The sequence below is a fragment of the Leiobunum rupestre genome, chromosome 1, assembly GCF_980474605.1.
Source record: "Leiobunum rupestre chromosome 1, qqLeiRupe1.1.hap1, whole genome shotgun sequence".
In the NCBI taxonomy this organism is placed as follows: domain Eukaryota; kingdom Metazoa; phylum Arthropoda; class Arachnida; order Opiliones; family Sclerosomatidae; genus Leiobunum; species Leiobunum rupestre.
Window position 1 is genome coordinate 44,073,618 of NC_143384.1, and position 19,805 is coordinate 44,093,422.

Below are 19,805 nucleotides of genomic sequence, written 5' to 3' on the forward strand. Positions count from 1 at the left end.
ATTTTTATATCGTTTGCTTATATTTTGATAAGTTTATTTTAAAATAAACGTTCTTATGACTTTTAATTTTATTGTGGCAGACACTAGATCATAGATGCTACCTCGGAGTAGAAATTTTCTGTTTTCGACTGTGTAAATAATTTTTGGTTTACAGTTTTTTTTTAAGAACCTTAACTTTCCTCTTACCAAAAATGGTTTGGTAGAAAAAAGGATTTATTTCAATATAGTACGTTTTCATTTTAATGGGTTTTGTAATCTGAATACTAAAAGACAAGTTGAAGTAAATTCATTAACTTCTGATACAAGTATAGAAGTAAGATAACAATATAAAACTGATGACTATTTTTTTTCTGAAAATGTATAAAAATAGTCAAGAAAGGTAAGGAATTTTATTCAGAAAATGTTGCAGCACCCCTGTAGTAATTGTATTGCAACTACTTAACTTAAAATCTCCATTTCGCACAGACAAATCTGCACTTCAGTATACTATGGTAGGAATTTTTCCAATTTTACGCAGTAAGTTGTTTATCTGAATCTTTTACTAAGCTAGAAGGAACGACCACGTAAAAGGCACACGTGTCCAAACTTTGCACACAGAGGTAGTATTAGGGGCTCCTACAGAATCTTCACCGTAAACGTCACAGCGATCCTAGCGGGTAGAAATTCGTTGATCCACCATCGAAGATCTTAATACTCGTGAGTCTCTGTTTGCTAGTTTTAATTTGTATTTACGCCTAGAATGCTTATCGTCCGAAGTATCTTGTTTATTTAAATAAACCTCCCCAAAGTTGTTGTTTCACGTAGTTAAATGTTCAGTTTGGTTAGCCTTGGCAAAACTGGATAAAGTCTAATTTGCATAAACTAAATTTACGAAGACACTATTAAGCAAAATATTTGCAATTAAGCATGTTAATTTTAGATTGATAGAGAATAATTAAATATATTTATTAGAAAATTGATGAAAATGCCGAAATATCGTATTACCCTTTTACAGCAGGCTTTCTCTCACGATCAGACTTCTCACACAGACCAGAGCCCTTTTCAAAACCGTTTTTTGAACCTATTTTGCTGTAACCAAACCAAGAATATATTCAGATTAACAAAGAATGTTGCTCCTCGTGTAGGTTTCGCCTTCTCTCCTGATAAGGGGAAGACAGTCCAATACAATCGCAGACCCTCTCATCGCGTAGACCACGAATATCTTCCGCTAATCATGAAATAGAAGCTGTAATTTCGGCTGCTTATTCTCTGCTAACCTGAATACATACTTGACCGAACGTATCACTGTTATCGTAATTTTAGACGATCGTCTCTGACACTAAAGTTAAAAGACATAAATCACTTAATAAAATCAGAAGTACGTCATATATCTCTAACGAAGGAAGTATTCCAATACTACTAATGTTATTAACTTGAATCATGTACCGTCGTAGGCTCCCGTTAATTTTTCAAAAACATTCCGGAAAAAATAGTACAGAGACCAAATACATCATAGTGTATTTCTAAAACTATTACATAAGGTAAATATTTTTAAATTAGGATGTACCCGTACATTTAACATTATCAGGAGGAGTAAAACGCGGTACATTTTGGGCTGTAATATGGTGTAAACATCCGCTGTTCGGAGGAAATCTCGCGGCCATTGAAAAGGGCTTTGAACCGGCGGAGGTACAGGTTACATTTTTAGGGGCGTGCCAACCACTGGGGCAGTGGGAGCAACTTTCCCCCACTTCTAATTCCCAACAGGGGCTATGCCCTCGCTACTTTTTTCCCAGGGTGGTGGCCGTGCCAGAGCAGACTTTTAGCAGAGTTGTAGTTCACTAAGGATACTTATTTGCCACGGACGGACTCTTACTAACGTCGTAAGTCGCATGTTTAGTCAACCTGTCAGGTTGACTAAAAATGCGATACCCTTTGTTTTGTATCTCTCGGAAGTTTTTCGGACGCAGCCTATTTAACAAGGTGTGTGCTGATAATATTGTTTTTCACCCCGCTCTCGTAAAAACGTTGGCACGCCTCTGTACATTTATATTAATCTAGAGGTCCAATCAAAACATCGGATTTCAGTATTTCGCGAAAAATAAGAATACTGCCGTCTGCTCCCAAATGACGAGAAACTTTATCATTCTACCCGTGGCGCCGTCTATCTCTCAATGGTTCGTTCAAATAAGACGCGTTTTCCGGCAAAAAGATTTTTTTTCTTCAAAAATAATGGATGGAGCCACGGGCCATATGATAACGTTTACTCGTCAATAATAATTCATAAATTTCAAAAACTTGTTTCGCGGGGAGCAGATTTGATTGGATCTCTAGAATAATATTCCCAACTCAATTGTTTAGATGGATCGTTTTTCGTAAGATATATATTATAAACTTCTGAGATTATCTACTTTGCTCCCATTGAACGCATAAAGTTAGTTTTTCAATATTCCCGCCTCTCAGTCTGGGGTGTTATCACCTTTATCAAAAGACCAAAAAGTGCGTCAGTCCTATCTTTGTGCCTTTTTAAGCATCTACTTCAAGCTAGTCTCACCAATGACTACGAAACCAATAAGATGGCAATGTACTGAAAGCGATCTCTTTGGTCTACGGGCAAATTTGTTCAATGGCGTGATTTTCTATTTTCTAGTAACTCGTGCATTCTAAAACTCCGCATTTGGTAGCGTAGGACTGACTAAAATCTTCGTTTTGAATGGTTTCCATTATTTCAACTAGCACTACATAAACAGAGACTTGCAGGTCCTAGCTCTCGAAAATATTACTTCTTGGCAAAATCCTTGAAGATTTTTTATTGAAGCGCCTATTATGCAATAACTATTTCGATTAAAAATCCAAAAATTATTAAATTTGAGGCGTTTTTGCCCTTTAAAAAAAAACTGTTTTACGGAGCTCAAGTTCTGCCCCCTCCTGAAAAATCCGGAAATGCCGTCTCTGGTTAAAAATCTCATTTCTTTTTATCTAGCGTCCATTTCGTTTAGACATACCATAAGTATGTAATTATGTTTCACGTAAGTGTGTCAGTTCCGCGTTTTAAAGGAAAAGTCCAGGTTTGGTAAAACTTGGGTCTATTTGAAAGATCATGTTTAAATAAACTCAAAAATATCAGTCGTAAAATTGTATCTTTTTTTAATGACGAGAAATTAATTTTTAAACGAGCGAAATTTACCGCCAAGCGATCTGCCATTTTTTGTTTCGGGGTGACGTTTAAGGACTTTAATCACGCGCTGTTCGCGCTATAACAGGCTTTAACAGCGCTCTGTTCCCCGCGCGCGCTTCCTCCGCGTGCGGTCTGCGGAGGGAAGGTGAAAGAAAATGGCAGCTCGTTTAAAAATTAATTTCTCGTCATTAAAAAAGGTACAATTTTGCGACTGATATTTTTTAGTATATATAAACATGATCTTTCAAATAGACCCAAGTTTTACCCAACCTGGACTTTTCCTTTAACTTTTCATTAAGAGCCTTTTTTTCAATTATTACACATGATTAGTATACTTCAGACTGAGTCAAACCTTGTACGAATAATTACAGGACTCGAAACCAAAGCCAAATCCCGGGTTCCACAATTTGCATCGCCCGTCAGCGCTCCTACCGAGACATTCGCGAAATATTTCTATCCAAATACAAAACACGTGCGTAAAAATGCCAGATGACCGGCATTCCGTCGTCTGCTCTGCTATTTTTAATAGAAGTGAGACTTTTGGAATTTTAATAGGCTTTAGATTATTCAGTAAGAATTGTATTGGAATAAAAATTAAAGGGTAATTATTTAATTAATTTAAATAGGAAGTTCGCTTTAATGTTTTTGCATATATAGTTTGTGTGAAGGTTTAAATAGATTATAAATTTAAAAACGCCAAGTCAAAATGGAAATAAAAGTGTAAGCTTTGACGGCATTGACGAGCTAAGAACGCTAGGCCTAACGGCGTCCGCTAATATTCGGCACGTGTTTAGTATTTGGATAGAAATCTTTCCAATGCTTGACACTACGGCGCTACAAGCGGCGCTGCCATAAAAGCACCAAGCACGCCATTTGGTTTCGGGTCCAGTAATTATTCGTCCAAGGTCAAACGAGCTCTTCGCGTCGTCGCCATTATTATTTTTAGAGCTAGAGCCGCTTATAGTTTTAACTACGACGCCAATTATACTATCAACTATCCGACACACTTATCGAGCCGCAAATTCCAGAATGGAATTCCAAGGCGACGATGTAAATCAAATATTTAATACCAGAAGTATAATATCAATTCTCGGGTTCGAGGTAGTTTCCAATGAGCGAGATGTAAACTCCGCATCACGACTTAACATTTACTCCTTCTCTTGTAAGAGTTTATAATACCAAGACAACGACAATGTTAAAACATGTTTATGAAGTATGTAAGATATCTCTTACGAGAGAAGTATCCATCGAAAGCATTAAAATGGATCATGCACTTTTTCAGGCTCGAGGCAGTTAATTATGAGGTATATTTACATATTTATTATCCATATTTTCACGATGGTATATGTTTCAAGATTAGCAGTGAATGGAAATAAATATAGTTATCTTGTAACTTCTGTTATTACTAATTTATTGCACGTTTACAATTTAAAAACTGGATGTTCTCCTTATTTTCGACGGGTGTATCTTTGTGTCCGATGTTTTCGCCCTGGATCAGAGTGTCGGCCAGAGTCTGTCCTCGTGTCTCTGGGAGCCAGTGCACCAGAGCTCCTGAAAATATCCCCGTGACGCCCAAAATGGCCATCACCCACGGCAGACCAATCAGTCCTTCCTGGCCAATGCCAAAATAAAATCAAATACAACTTGTTACACTTCATATATGAAATAGCAGCGTAAATGTGTCAAATCGGTTGAAAACACTGGCTTTCAATGAGAATAATATTTTCAGGATGGCACTTTGACAACTAGTACAGGCAATCTAGCCAGGGGCGGCTTAAGATGGCTGGATCCCCGGGCGGCAATGTTTCGTCGGCGGGGCGGCCTCCTCGCGTACCCCTGCCTAGCTATGGCCCGCCACCCTACCGAACTTTTTGATAGGCAAATGGCACCCATAGCTACCCTGGCACCCGGGGCGGACCGCCCCCCCCTTATACCGCCACTGAATCTAGCTCAAAATATTTTATGACCCAGAAAAAAGACTTATCTTCATAGAACTTGATTTGCATCTCACGTTTAGCATTCTCTCCTAGTCTGCCACTTTGCAAAACTCTGCCATCTTGGAAGATGATGGATCAATCGGCGAAGAACAACGGATTTCAATAATCGCGTGAAAAGTAATTTTTGGGGTGGAACTTTCCATAATCGTTGCAGTAATCGCAAAGCTATTTGTTTCGTGTCAAACCCTTGGTTGCTTGTAAATGCGTCGGACATTACCAAATACGTTTTACTACTCTTACAAGAAAGCCAATCTTTTTAAAAAACTTGACGCACCCATATTATAAACGGTTTAGCTTCTCTCATCCTCCTAAGCTCCTAGAGGTAATTTGGCGTGACAAGAAAGCCAAACATTCTAAGCAACTTTACGCACCCATATCACCAAAGCTTTAGTTAATTTGACGTGATAAGAAAGTCAATAATTATAAGCAACTTCACCACATATATCAACAACGCTTTAGCTAATTGGGCCTTTTTAGTTTACATAAAGTCACGGAAAAGCTATGGTGAGGAGCTCATAAAATGCTGGATTTTTATCTGCTTAGCAGACGCCTTGTAATTTATCGTCTGCTTTATAGACAAAAATCTAGTACCTTATGAAGTTCTCACATCAGCCACTAAGCAGCACTACGAAAACTGAAAAGGCTAATTTGGCTTGACAAGAATAACACTGTTGCCAATTTGGCGTGATACGGCTTAGTTTTTACTTTGTATTTTACAAAAGCAAATTGTCTGCTTTGCAGACGAAAATACTTCAGATTATGAACATCTATGTTGACTGCTGAAAAGGTTAGTTTGATAAGATATACATTAACTAATGTGATGCAATAAGAAAGCCAATTATTCTAAGTAATTTAACTTACTCATACAACTAATGCTTGGTTTCTACTAGCGCTCGTCATTATATTTACGTGCGTCAAAACGTTGGTGCTTCCCAAAGTTGAGTGACACACCGCTACGCGCGCTAGAGGAAACCAAGGTTTACGCTTTAGCTAATTTGGCGTTTGAAAAATCCAATCATTCTAAGCACCTTGACGCAGCCATATAAAAACCGTTTCCGCTTATTTGACGTCATAAAATAAGCATTAAATAACCATTTCTTTGGCGAATGGAGCTATCATGGCGGCAAGTCGAGAGAATGTGGAACAAGATCCAACTCCGATGTTTCTGACTGCTGTTGGAAATGCTTCCGTAGTGTAAGGATAAACCAAAGCGAATGAGGACGCTATGCAGAACTTTCCAAGGACGGTTAAAGTCACCACTAACCAGTGAAATCCTATTAAAGGATTTAGACATCAGTCGTGGGAAATACGAGGCTTAGAAAAACTTACGGCTGGGTACGAGTCCTACCAAGACGCAAAAAACGCCGGCTGACGCCATAATCATCCCTAGAGGCCATTTTCGCCCGCTACTCCTAGCTAGGGTTGCGAAAATAGCGTAAGCTGGGTATTCCACGACTCCAAACAGGAAGAAGTTGAGGTAATAGTTGGAGCCAAAGATATCAGCGTTTTGCGATATACCATAATACACCAACCCATTCACAAACCTTAAAAACAGAATTTAATTTAAGAAATTAGCTAGCGTGGTGTTAAACTTATTGACTGCGAAACAAAGACGTGGTATTACCAATAACCGTATAAGATAACCGTTCTTCTCCTCATCGACGGACTTTTAAATAAATCTATAATACTGTTGGATTTAATAGATTCATCGGTTGCCTGCAAGAAAAAACCGTTTGTCATCCAACAGTGAAGATATGGTTGGAGATAAGCGACGCCTCCTCTCTAAACATTATTGTAAACCAAAACTATTCGCGCCTAAATTGTTTTATATTGGGTAGATATACTGTCGTTATACTCGGTACATTGTGTATTATATATTTAACCACCAATAAGCGTGTTTCGTTATAGGTTTCCTCTTGATCTAAACTATTTTACCGTATTCTTATGTTTTCCAACAGTTTGTGGGCCCAGATAACTGAAGTAACAGTCCCCTCTGAAGTCTTCCAGAGTAATTCGTTTCTACGATAACGTATTCCAGTGGCGCCTAGACCCCTCCATCTCAGACGTCATGGCTACGACTGCTGATATGAAGTTTACCATCACCAAGTTGAATGATTCAAATTACCAGCTGTGGAAATTCAAATTGAAGATGATACTAACCAGGGACGATCTATGGCAAGTAGTTGATCAACAAAAGCCGGTACAAGACGTACCTACTGACTGGGACAAAAGTGATCGTCAAGCACAAGTAGCAATTGCATTATCACTAGTAGATGATCAGCTCATTCATATCGTGAACAGTACCAACACTCGAGCGATGTGGCTTACCCTCAAGCAACTCCATGAACAGTCGACCATCTCAAGTTAACTCTTTATTCTAAGAAGCATACACAAGATGAGGTTCAGAGACGGCCAGAACAGACCATGAAACAACATATCACTGCAATGATGAACGTTGTGGAGCGTTTACGTGGCATAGGTGAAAATATTAAGGATACGTTGCTTGTATGACAGTCTTACGAGAACCTTGTCACCGCACTCTGAAGCAGACTTAACACTAGAGTACGTCCGATAGGTGTAAGGAAGGTTCCGAGCTCCTAGACAGTAATCGGAATATAACTGCTCTTTATACTTGCAATGGTCAATCAAAGACTGCAAACGGAGGATCGTCTACCGGATGTCACTATTGCGGAAAAACTGGACATTACCAGAAAGATTGCCTTTCTCTAAAAACCAAACTGAAGCAGGAAAAATCCAAGAAGCAGCATTGTAAACAAGAAAGTAAGCTGATTATTATTATAAAATAGACCAATTCTGGTACAGGCGCGGGGATGTACCGCCTTACTAGTAACTATAGCTTTTTACGAAAGCCTTGGGGAATACGCTACCGTTTTCCAAGCAGAAATTTCGGCTATCGGCTTCTGCGTCAACTATTGCCTGAAGAAGAAGCATCGCGGGAAGGTTATCCAAAGCTATTCGGATAGTCAGGCCGCTCTTAATGCTCTTAACCAGTATAGTATCACCTCTAAACTGGTTCTTAGCACAATAAAACTCAATGTTATTGTATCCCTGGTCATAAAGGGCATCACGGGAACGAAAAAGCTGACGCCTCGGCTAGTGAGGGTGCAAAGGCTGAGTTCAGTGGGCCGGAACCTGCTCTACCCATCAAAGGCAGGCCAAAGAGTTTAACCCATGCCCTTTTAGGCAGAGAGCAAAAGAGTTACTCTCACTCTCTAAGAATAACATAAGATTGGTCACTGGCCTATACTTACAGGCCATTTCCAACTAAACAGACACTTAAATCTTATTGGAGTCAGTGGTGACCCAATTTGTAGGGCTTGCTTAGCTGAAGAGGAAACTGCCTCTCGCATCCTTTGCTGCTCAAAGGTTTGAGCATCTCGGTATGCACCGGTTGGATTCTTAGCTTTGTGTTGGAATTAGGACTTTTTACTTAAAGTCATAGGTTGGGGGTTGCACAATGGACCTAGGGTCGAAGTGCGCGGCTTGCCAACCCTTTCAATGATAATAATAATGTGTCCAAGCTCGGAGGAAATCTTCTGTCTGTCTATAAAGTCGTCTTTCAAGGAAATACCTGTAGTATATATGAAGGCCGACCACTTAAAGTGGTTGTGGAAATGGTTGGCTGGCTGTACAGGCTTAAATGTAAAGAAAGTTCGAATACCGTAATGATGGACGAGAAATATGACGATTGCCCTCACTTGTGGCACAGACGATTCGGCCATCGACAACAAAAGGCTATCAAGAAGCTTCATGATAGAGTCAAGGCGGTGGGAATACAGCTACGTCAATGCAAACAGAGGATTTTCTGCGAATGCTGTATAAAGGGAAAAATGCCATCACAGCCATTCTCAACTATTAGATCTGATCCATACTGATGTCTGAGGCCCGATGCGACAAGCCACTTTCAGCGGATGTCGATATTAACTGACTTGTATCGACGACTACTCACGGTTCACTCACACGTAATTGATCAAGAGTAAAAGTGAAGTCCTGTAAAAACTCAGGGAATACGTAGCCTTGGTCTCCACCAATTTTAATAGAAAACCAAGTAAAATTTGTTCCGATAATGGTGGCAAGTATATGTCAAGGAGTACCTCAGAAAGGAAAGCATCGAGCAGCATCTACCTGTTCCGTATACCCCGGAACAATATAGGGTGGCCGAACGCAAGAGAAGGTCACGTATCAAGATGGCTAAGTGCATGCTACTGGAAACCCAATTAGCGAAAAACACGGCTATTTACCTTTAGAATATTCTACCAAGTCGTCTGGAGGTGTTGCCTGTTTTGGAAACCTAAAATACAACATTTCCAGGTATTCGGCAGCAGGGCTTTCACTCAAGCTCGTAAATCGAGATGAACAAAGTGGAGTGATAAGGTCATTGAGGGGATCCTCAAAACAGCTACCAAAGGCTACCGTATCATGGATCCGACCACCAACCAGATAATCTTGAGCAGGAACGTCCGATTCGACGAAGTCAGATCCGATTTGAAAAAGCTGAACTCTGGATTACGTTCAGAAAGGGTTACATTCTATAAATGAATGAATACAAGCCCGACATGATTGCAGAACTCGACACGACACTGGATCCGAGAAACCGGAAGCCGATGAAAGACCAAGACGTTCAGGTCGAACAAATCAAGGCATTCCACCAAAACGACTAATCTACCAAGCAAGTACAGCTGCAAGCTGGTACGAAGGCATCAATCTACGTAACCGTTAAAAAACCAAATGGGTTCAAACAGTAGAAGATTAAATTCCATCCTTACGTGAACAGAAGACGTGGAAACTTGCGGAGCTACCGGCAAACAGAAAGCCAATCGGATGTAAGTGGGTCTTCAAGGCGAAATATGATCAAGACGGGAAGATCCAGAATAACAAAGCACGTCTCGTCTCTAAAGGCTTTGCACTGAAATATTGTGAAGACTACGATGACACGTTTGTCGCCGTGGTGAAGTACGTCACTGTCCAAGTCCTACTATGCAGCCAAGAAACAGCAAGTCCAGCAAGTCCGCCACTTCGACATAGAAACCGCTTTCTTCTATGGAGACTTGGATGAAGAGTTGTACATGGAACAACCGCCAGTATTCATCCAAACTAACCACAAAAATAAAGTTTGCAGGCTTAAACACAGCATTTCTGGTTTGAAGAAATTAGCCAGAGCCTGGAATAAAAAGGAAAACGAAGTTCTACTCAACGAACGTTTTTCCACAATCAAGGTCGACCCATGCTTTTATAGCACGCAGGAAACAGATAAGTCTTGGACTTACAAGTAAGTCGTTAACATAAAGAATCTAATCAGTCCAACGACGTAATCGACTCCATTGCACTCAATTCGAGATTAAAGACCTGGGGGAAGTTTCATATTACCTCGGAGTTCAAATAGCACACACGGCTCATGGTTCTCTCTTGGCTTAACAGTGTACAAAGATCTGCCACATGCTCGAAGACTTTAATCTTCAAGACGAAAAACCCTCAAAGACACCTAAAGACTTGGCATATCAGAAACTGGACGGTGACGAAGACGTTTTACCTAACAACACACTCTACCGTTAAGCCATTGGGGACTTTGGGGTCTTACTTCTTTGCTACAGTTTCCCAACCAGATATTGCCAGCACAGTTGGCATACTTTGCCGGTGAGTTTCTTAACCCCGAGAGGTATTTCATATAGTTTGAACCCCTCACTGATCTAAATAGTTTTTTTATATTGGACATATACAGGATGTTTCAAAAGGTTATGCAAACATTATAAGGAGATGAATGGGGTGAGTTGAAAAGTATGCCTCTTTTTTTCCCTACGATGAGTTAAAAGAGCGCCAGAGAGCTTCAAAGTGTGGCCTACTAGCCCCTGGAAGTAGGCAACTAAAGTGTCGTGGGTTAAACCACTTATCAGAACCGGCCTGAACTGCACCGTGACACTTTAGCTTGTGCCTTTGGCATTGTTGAACCAAATCATGACACAGTTTCCCCTTCCCGCAGTGTCACGGTAATGTTTACCAGATTTTGCTGCGTAGTTTTCCCCCCACCACTTTTGTGGAACTTTCAGTAACTGGTCCGCAAGCACTTTAAACTACCGTGAAACCGCAACAATAACTTACTCGAATTGCGGACGAAAGTTTCGAGACCACCTCTTCCAAATTTTTGGTCGACATTCCGTTCATTTTCAGGGCGCTTTCCATGACGCTCGTGGCTTCTTCGGTTCTGTTTTTAAGTAAGAGCCATCGAGGAGATTCCGGAACTGTGCTGTACGAGAGGTCATGGAAGTGGTTCAAGTATCGAACGTAAATGACTAGTGACCACTTATTAACTCACAAGATAAGACCCAGCAGAAGGCAGTAAGAAAGGGTGAAAAGTCCTTGCAAGTAGGTTGAATCTCTAATTAGCCACGAAAGACCAGGTAATGCGATGTAACACGTGACCCATCCAAACTCAACCGCTATACCAACCACAGCCCTGTATTGAATTCCAGTTATTTCCATTACTGGAATTAACTGCATTAACATTTCTGTGTTTGACAGTACCGCTTTTATTTAACCATACGTTTTTCATATTCTTCCATAAGTATGACACTCGCTATTCTGCACATGCAAACATTTACCCAGTCAGCTTTCGTGTAGACCTCAGAGCCTTTGAGATCACCTCGTTAGAGGGCGATTTTATTTAACTGATAACGTCTCTTCGTGAATAGCTATCAGTAAGATATTTACTCTAAAAATCCTTCATGCACTTATGGAAAAATGTTTTAGACATATGCTTTAACCTAATAGATCATTCAATAAATTCTTCTGCAGGTGTACGAAGGGACTAGTATTTAGCCAGATTTTACCATGAACAAGATAGGCTTGTTATTATCACACTGATCTGGCAAAACGGCGAATTAACGCTATTTCTTGGACTGCATAAATATTTTATTTATAATTTTTCTATATTTTGAAATATACTCTGTTCTCGCGCTTTAAAATAAAATGCATGAAAGGTTCGTCAGGTTTGGATTGGAATTTTTAGAATGGTCTATTCTGTCAAACGAAACAACGATTTTCTATGATGACATCCAGGCCCCGTGGTGACAAATTTTAACTCTACCGTTTTAAACTAAATTAGCCGATTAGAGGAGCTGCTCCAATATTCGTTTTATGATGTCCACGGCGTGCAAACAGAGGTAATCGGTATTCCGTTTGACAATCAACCTTTTCAGTGCACATAGATCCAATTCGAGAAACTCATAAACTACTGGATTTTCACCTGCTTAGAAAACTCTTTTTAAATTTATCGCCTGCTTAGCAGTCTAAAATCCCGATATTTATGAAATTCTCATGTAGGCCGCTACGTGGCTCTATGTAAAATGAAAAGGCTAATTCGGTATTTATCATTAGGCTGCGTTGTGTCATAACGTACGAAGCACAAATCCCACTGTTGAGAGGGCACTTGCGGAAAATCCATAGAAAAGGTTACCAACTAAGACGTATTCGAACGTAGGCGCAAACAGAGTCAAAAGGGAAGCGCTGATACCGCAAACCATCGCAGACAGGATGATTGGCCGTCGCCCAAATCTGAAAGTGGAATTCACGCTTTAGTGATAAGGCTTCCATCGATTATTCCTTATTAATGGAGAGAACGTGATCCAAACCGAGTATATAGCCATGAATTTCATCATAGTTAATCGTAACTCGATACTTCGAATCGTAAATATTCACGTACCTATCAGCTAGATGGCCTAGAAACAATGAACTGAGAACGTAACCCAGATGGTGAAGGCTGTTGGCCAAAGACAACAAGTATTTTCTATTGCATACCAAATTATACTAAGAGAAAAAACATAAAATATTTTTATTTTAATAATGCAGAATACATATTGATTCAGTCATGGAGTTCACAAATTGAGTTGCGGATCCAACCCAAACTAAAGCTACGGTCACATATTACGGCTAAAACGTCTCAATACTGCATACAAAACTAGCTATTGAAAACGATTTCGATGTTAATTATTTCAAAGGAGCTAGCATTTTTCATAATCACCTGCTACTCTATTTAATTAAAGCAACGTGCACGCGTATTAGTAGAGTTGTAAGTCGGAAAATTTTCCGTGTCAAATTTAAATTTCACCTCATTTTGTCGAATCCAAAAGTAAAACTAGACGTCTAGACTAGTCTAAAATAAAAACCCTTAAAAAGTAATATATGTTTTAAATTGTTTTATTTTTCCGGAAAATTAACAACTCTTCATAATAGTAATCATGGACTGCAGCAGTCGTATGGCCTTTTTACCATTGGTGTAGTATCGTTTAGCCTCTTCTGTGTGTCTTGGATTATAACAAAAGATAGCTGCTGCAGGCTAGTGTTATATCTGTAATAACTAGGTTTTAATTACCTAGAATCACACGACCGACTAAAAGGCTTAACCACTTTAAGACCATACTACTGGTTTTGATGCTAGTTTATTCAAAGTAGTTAACTCGAGCCTAGATAACAGCTGGTATTAGTCAGTAGGGCATGCTTGTTATTTTTTATTATGTGGAATAAACGACAACGAATTAGTAAGCGTGGACTTATGCGATTTTTTACCATTGCTGTAGCATTGTCCAATAGATTTGTTCTTCTCCATGTACCTTGCTTTACCGCTTGAGCAGTAAGAAAATACTTTACGCGCCAAACCTTCTACGGCGGGCTGCTTCACATAAACGAGCAGCAAACCACGTGCAGAGGTATCCTGGGGCCCGGGGATAAACTTACTGGCGGGCCCCTTTGATTTGCACCCCCCCCCCTTGAGCCCTGAAAACTTCTCCCAAGTTATCTTGATTTGCACCCCCCCCCTTGAGTTTCTTCGATGGGCCCTACAGCTACGGGCCCCCCCCTCGTGGGCCATTTTCACCCGGGCCCCGAGGATTTTGCCCCCCCCTGCCCCCCTCTGCAAGGTCTTAATAATAATCAGCTAGGCTAGTACCCAAAGCACCACGCTCGGCCCAAGTCATCTAGCAACTCGCTTTGTTCATACGATTTCGGAAAAAGCCTTAAATAGGTAAGTAACTAGTTTAATAGTTTAACTGTCCTGTGACTGTGGCTCTGGTCGTGGAAAACTATGGATTCACTTTCTTTTCAAATATTGAATTACCTCTTCAGTAAACGTGCGCTGAAAGAAAGTCCTGTTGAATGACCATGTGGTACAATGAACGCATTCATCTGGAAAAACGACGCTTTTGTTGTATGACAATCTCGTAAGGTCGTCGTCGCACGCGTAGTCGACGGGTGGGGCCAAGAATATGAGGCCAAGTGACGGGAAGGAAGTCACCCCGTAGACATACACCACGGACGCGAAATAGAGAATCTGCCACTTCCGGAATTCCCCGAGCACATCTCCGACGTCGCTCCGAAGAACGTCATTCTTACCAGTTTCCTCCATTAGCTGTAAAATTCCAGACAGCACGTTTCGTCTTTTAAAATATCGTTAAATTTACCTTTGTCATGGAAATTTATAAGTATTTTCTGCAATCTATTAAGTTGAAATTATCGACGGTGTAATTAATTTTTGGTTTATAGTTTTCATTTAAGTATCTTAACTTTTCTCTTACATAAAAAAGGTCTTGAAAAAAGGATTAGATTTCAATATAGATGGTTGTCCATTTTAATCGAATATTGCATAATGGGTAAAAGATACCCATATTAATTATGCTCTGATGGAAGTATAGAAGTAAAATATAAAGTTAAAACGGAAGAATAATTTTGTTCTTAAAATGTAGAAAAACAGTCAGGAAAAATTTTGATCAGAAATGTTGTGGCAACCCGGTAGTAATTGTAAGGGTGCAACAATTTAATTTTAAATCTCCATTTCCCACTCAGACAAATCGGCTTTTCAGTTTTATGACTTTTATCACGAATTTATTCATTTTAAAATGAATAAATTCATGGTATTATACGATGGGAATTTTCCCGATTTTACGTTTCAAGTTGTTCACTTGAATTTTCTACTAAGATAGAAGGAATGCCCGCGTAAAAGGCACACACGACCAAACTTTGCATAAAGCGGTGGGATTAGGGGCTCCTACGGAATCTTCATCAACAGCGTTCTTAGCGGGAAGAAACGTGAAAATCGTTGATCCATCATCGAAAATCTTCATATTTTACACTCTGAGTCTCTGTTTGCTAGTCTTAATTTGCATTTTCGCCTAGAAGGCATATTGTCCGAAGTGTCTTGTTTATTCTAATAATCATCCCTAAAATATTTAGTAGTACATTCTCTCAGAGTGGAGAACCAGTACTTCGAAATTTCCCGAGCCAATATCCAACGTTTTTTCCTCCATTACGTTTATAATTTTCAGTTTATAGATAAATAACACTGTGACGTCATAGGACGTCATTCGTGCTTTCTTTCTTATGCGGCCAAAATGGAGTGCTAGGTATTTTTCCAGAATTATTTATTTGTTATATAAAAATTTACACGAAGTTTCGAAGGAACAGTTTTAATTTCAATGGAATATTAATTTACACATAGAGAGAGGGTGAATCGCCTAATTTCACGCTATAGGGAGCTAGTTACGTTAAAACAAGCTGGGCACTACTGATAATAGGCGATTATTCGATTTACAATGTATTCAATTTAAGAATCATAAATCTGTTTTTCATCTTAAAATTAACCGTTTTTGCTAAAAGCAAGAATATGTTTATTTACTTTTAGGGACAAGGACTATGTTGAGACTATTCGCGGCCATCATAATCGAATAGGGGCTTAAAGCAAGTGGCGGCTCTATCATTACCACCTGTATTATGAAAAGGCCCCTGTTATGAGAGATGGCCATGAATATATCAAATTCTTCGAACTGGAGAACAGTAGGGGAACAATGAGAGTGATGTATGTCTGATGGTATTTTTTGATGGTATGATGGTATTTTCGATGGTTTAATGGTATTTTTGATGGTATGGAAATATATATGAAAGTGGATGGTATATAAGCCTGTGGTATTCGTAAATACGATTTCTAATACGATACCACATGAATGCAATTTCGGAAACGTTACTTAAATTATTTTAATTATACAATCATGGGCAAAACACGATTTTCGGCGCGGTAGGATGGTATTTTTGATTGGTATGGGAATATATATGAAAGTGAATGGTATATATGCCTGTGGTATTCGTAAATACGATACCGCATGAATGCAATTTCGGTAATGTTAATTTAACATCATAGATTATAGGGGTGCGTAATCTACTATTAGACCGAACGGATTAAAAAAATACTTAAAGTAAGTGGTTTTACTGATAAACTCTAAAGGAATTTTGGAATTTTCTAGAATAGCAAAGTAAAACTAAAACGTAAACCAAGTTTAAAACGAAACAAATAACTGGGAGAAAGGTTGAAGTAACTTTTTTGATTTTTCGTTTTTTAATTTTTAAGTTCCCTATATTATTATAAACTAAATTAAATATAATTTTGGAAAATTTGTAATAAAAGATCTGCTCCTTCGTGTTTTACATATATTTAAAAACTCGAGATTTTAATGAATTGTTTTTAAAGCATGAAAAATATAGCAGATTCTTTTGATTTTAATTGTAGTTAGTAGTTACTTAAGTATTGACTGGTACATTGGCCGCTGATACCAAAGTTAGAAAAGCGTAGACTAACCGTTCAATTCGTTATAATTTGAATAAAATTAAAAACAATAATCTAAGATACCTTTTAAAGTTAAATTCCTTTAGAGTTTATCAGTAAAACCACTTACTTTAAGTATTTTTTCAATCCTTATACCTATATTTACATATTGGAATTGTTACAAAAGGTTCTTTTAAACGTAACTTAGTACATTAATTTATTTTAGAAGTTCAAAACGTTCAAAACGTATAAAGAGTCCTTCAAAGTACTTTAAATGATTTTATTTACGAACTAAATCCATATTTTTTTTGAAACTTAGAAGTTAGTTTGTATGAAATACTTACTAATACCTGAAAAATGGATTTTAGAGTGGATAATTTAGTATTTTTTCAATCCTTATACCTATATTTACATATTGGAATTTTTACAAAAGGTTCTTTTAAACTTAACTTAGTACATTAATTTATTTTGAAAGTTCAAAACGTATTAAGAGCCCTTCAGAGTACTATAAAAGGATTTCATTTACAAACTAAATTAATATTTTCTTCAAACTTTCAATTCATTATAATTTGAATTTAAATGAAAACATCATGGATTATAGGTGCGTAATCTACTATTAGACCGAACGGATTAAAAATACTTCAAGTAAGTGGTTTTACTGATAAACTCTAAAGGAATTTAACTTTAAAGGGTATCTTAGATTATTGTTTTTAATTTTATTCAAGTTCAAAACGTATAAAGAGTCCTTCAAAGTACTTTAAAAGGATTTTATTTACGAACTAAATCCATATTTTAGAAGTTAGTTTGTATGAAATACTTACTAATAGATGAAAAATGGACTTTAGAGTTGATAAGATTTGTAAATATCATTTGAAACTAATAATTTTCACGCTTTATTTAAGTCAAGCAATTACATTTTTAAAAATGAAAGAAGTTAAACAATATAAAAATTTGTAAATATTGTAAATATTTTTAGGTAATAAAGAAATTAAGAAATGTTTTAATTAAAATATCTTTCATTTTCTACTACATTTTTAAAAATGAAAGAAGTTTAACAATATAATTATTCTAATATAATTTCAAATTCAGGTATTATTTAAAGTACAAATGCATAATTTAGTGAAGCAATTCTTATTTAAATACTTTTATTTAATTAATTTGTGTATCTCAAATGTATTTATTGAAAAATAAGTGGGTTTTACTATTTATCACGGTTTTTTTTATATATATATTGGAATTGTTACAAAAAGTTCTTTTAAACGTAACTTAGTACATTAATTTATTTTAGAAGTTCAAAACGTTCAAAACGTATAAAGAGTCCTTCAAAGTACTTTAAAAGGATTTTATTTACGAACTAAATCCATATTTTTTTTTTCAAACTTAGAAGTTAGTTTGTATGAAATACTTACTAATACCTGAAAAATGGACTTTAGAGTGGATAATTAAGTATTTTTTCAATCCTTATACCTATATTTACATATTGGAATTGTTACAAAAGGTTCTTTTAAACGTAACTTAGTACATTAATTTATTTTGGAAGTTCAAAACGTATTAAGAGCCCTTCAGAGTACTATAAAAGGATTTCATTTACAAACTAAATTAATATTTTCTTCAAACTTTCAATTCGTTATAATTTGAATTTAAATGAAAACATCATGGATTATAGGTGCGTAATCTACTATTAGACCGAACGGATTAAAAATACTTAAAGTAAATACCATCAGACATACATCACTCTCATTCTTCCCCTACTGAGAACGTGGTGCTATAAATGGCAGAGGAAGCTAAAATTTAAGATAGCCAAATGATATGTTCGTCAGAGAGCCATTGCAGAGTATTATAGTTGGACAACTTGTACTCTATTTAGTGGGCTTTCAACTAAATTATATATGCCATGTAAAAATATTGTTTATCATTGCTGTACTTTATGTTATTGACCAATTTACAAACGATCCAATCAACGCGAGGGGTACTTATAAGTACCGCCTTTTTTATTTCGACGCTAGCGACATATATTGAAAAAAGAGCTACTTCACGTCGAGCCGCCACTTGCTTTAAGCCTTAATATGTCAAAAAAAAAAGCTACCTGGTAAAAAGGAAACACTTGTTGCATACCGAACAGGTGAAAAGTTTCCATTATTTCCACAAGCACCAAATAAACAGTAATTTGCAGGTCCGGGAACCCGGAAACATTACTACTTGGTGATTTCTTCAAGCTTCAATCACGTCTGAAGACGTTAAATTTTAAGAAACCCATGAGATATTATTTTAGGAGGAGATATTATTTTAGGAGGAGCTTACTTTTCGGTCATGTGGTTGATTGAGAGCTACGCTAAAAATGGTCTCAACATAATCATTACCCCTAAGTAGAAATAAATATATCTTAGTAAAAGAATTTCTAAAAATATAACTAGTTTTCATTTTTAACGACTTTTGCGCGAGTGGTTAAAATAATCTAAATTCTTTTTATAGTCTATTAGATTGAAAAAGTCTGATTTGCATAAACTTTTAACTTAAATTACAAAGCAAATAATTTAACGAAACCCTTAAAATGAAAGAAATTATAAAATTGATCAAAAGGGTAAAGACATCCTTTTACCTTTGTACAGCGGCTCTGCTTTCACGACTAAGCTTCTCTCGCAGCTTAGACGGCCTTAGATCGCTTTTAGAACCTCTTTAGATATTCCCAAACGTATCACTGTTATCGTAATTTCAGACGTATCGTCTCCGACACTATAAGTTCAAAGTCATAAATCACTTAACAGAATCTTCCTTGCTGCCCTTAAGCACGTATAGGTTTTCGTAGTTCTTCATACGTAACCTAATCACTCATAAGTATACCATGAAAGCATTTTCTTTCACGAAACCTTGTTGACGGGATATGACGTAAATTACGACACTTCCAACTGCGCTACTAATGGCACGACCAACTTTGAACACGCGCTGTTCGCGCTATAGCGGCCAACCCATTCGTTGAAGTTTCTATGTTAACCATAGATATAGGAAACGTATAGAAAGGTCTAGATAAAATATTTCAAATGGAGTGAAT

At 37.5% G+C, this 19,805-nt stretch overlaps 1 protein-coding gene across 7 annotated transcripts; it reads right to left on the reverse strand.

The window, feature by feature from the left end:
• Positions 1 to 1,048: 1,048 nt before the first annotated feature.
• On the reverse strand, positions 1,049 to 19,443 carry LOC149963037 (organic cation transporter protein-like). 7 transcript variants are annotated; one of them, XR_016482222.1, is made up of 12 exons: positions 19,356 to 19,443; positions 14,282 to 14,572; positions 12,872 to 12,975; positions 12,569 to 12,723; positions 11,486 to 11,654; positions 11,272 to 11,416; positions 6,779 to 6,870; positions 6,480 to 6,698; positions 6,247 to 6,428; positions 4,583 to 4,769; positions 1,269 to 1,312; positions 1,049 to 1,207 (listed from the first exon to the last, which is right to left on the reverse strand). XR_016482222.1 is itself a non-coding variant. In XM_090180342.1 (12 exons), coding segments are annotated over exons 2-11 (1,539 nt in total). In that variant the 5' UTR covers positions 14,570 to 14,572; positions 19,356 to 19,443; the 3' UTR covers positions 1,049 to 1,207; positions 1,269 to 1,310. The 7 variants fall into 7 exon arrangements, 5 of the variants coding, with proteins under 5 accessions (XP_090036468.1, XP_090036469.1, XP_090036470.1 ...); XM_090180342.1 differs by having other exon boundaries at positions 6,484 to 6,698; XR_016482223.1 differs by lacking the exons at positions 1,049 to 1,207; positions 1,269 to 1,312 and adding an exon at positions 6,016 to 6,107 and having other exon boundaries at positions 4,686 to 4,769; positions 6,484 to 6,698.
• Positions 19,444 to 19,805: the final 362 nt, after the last annotated feature.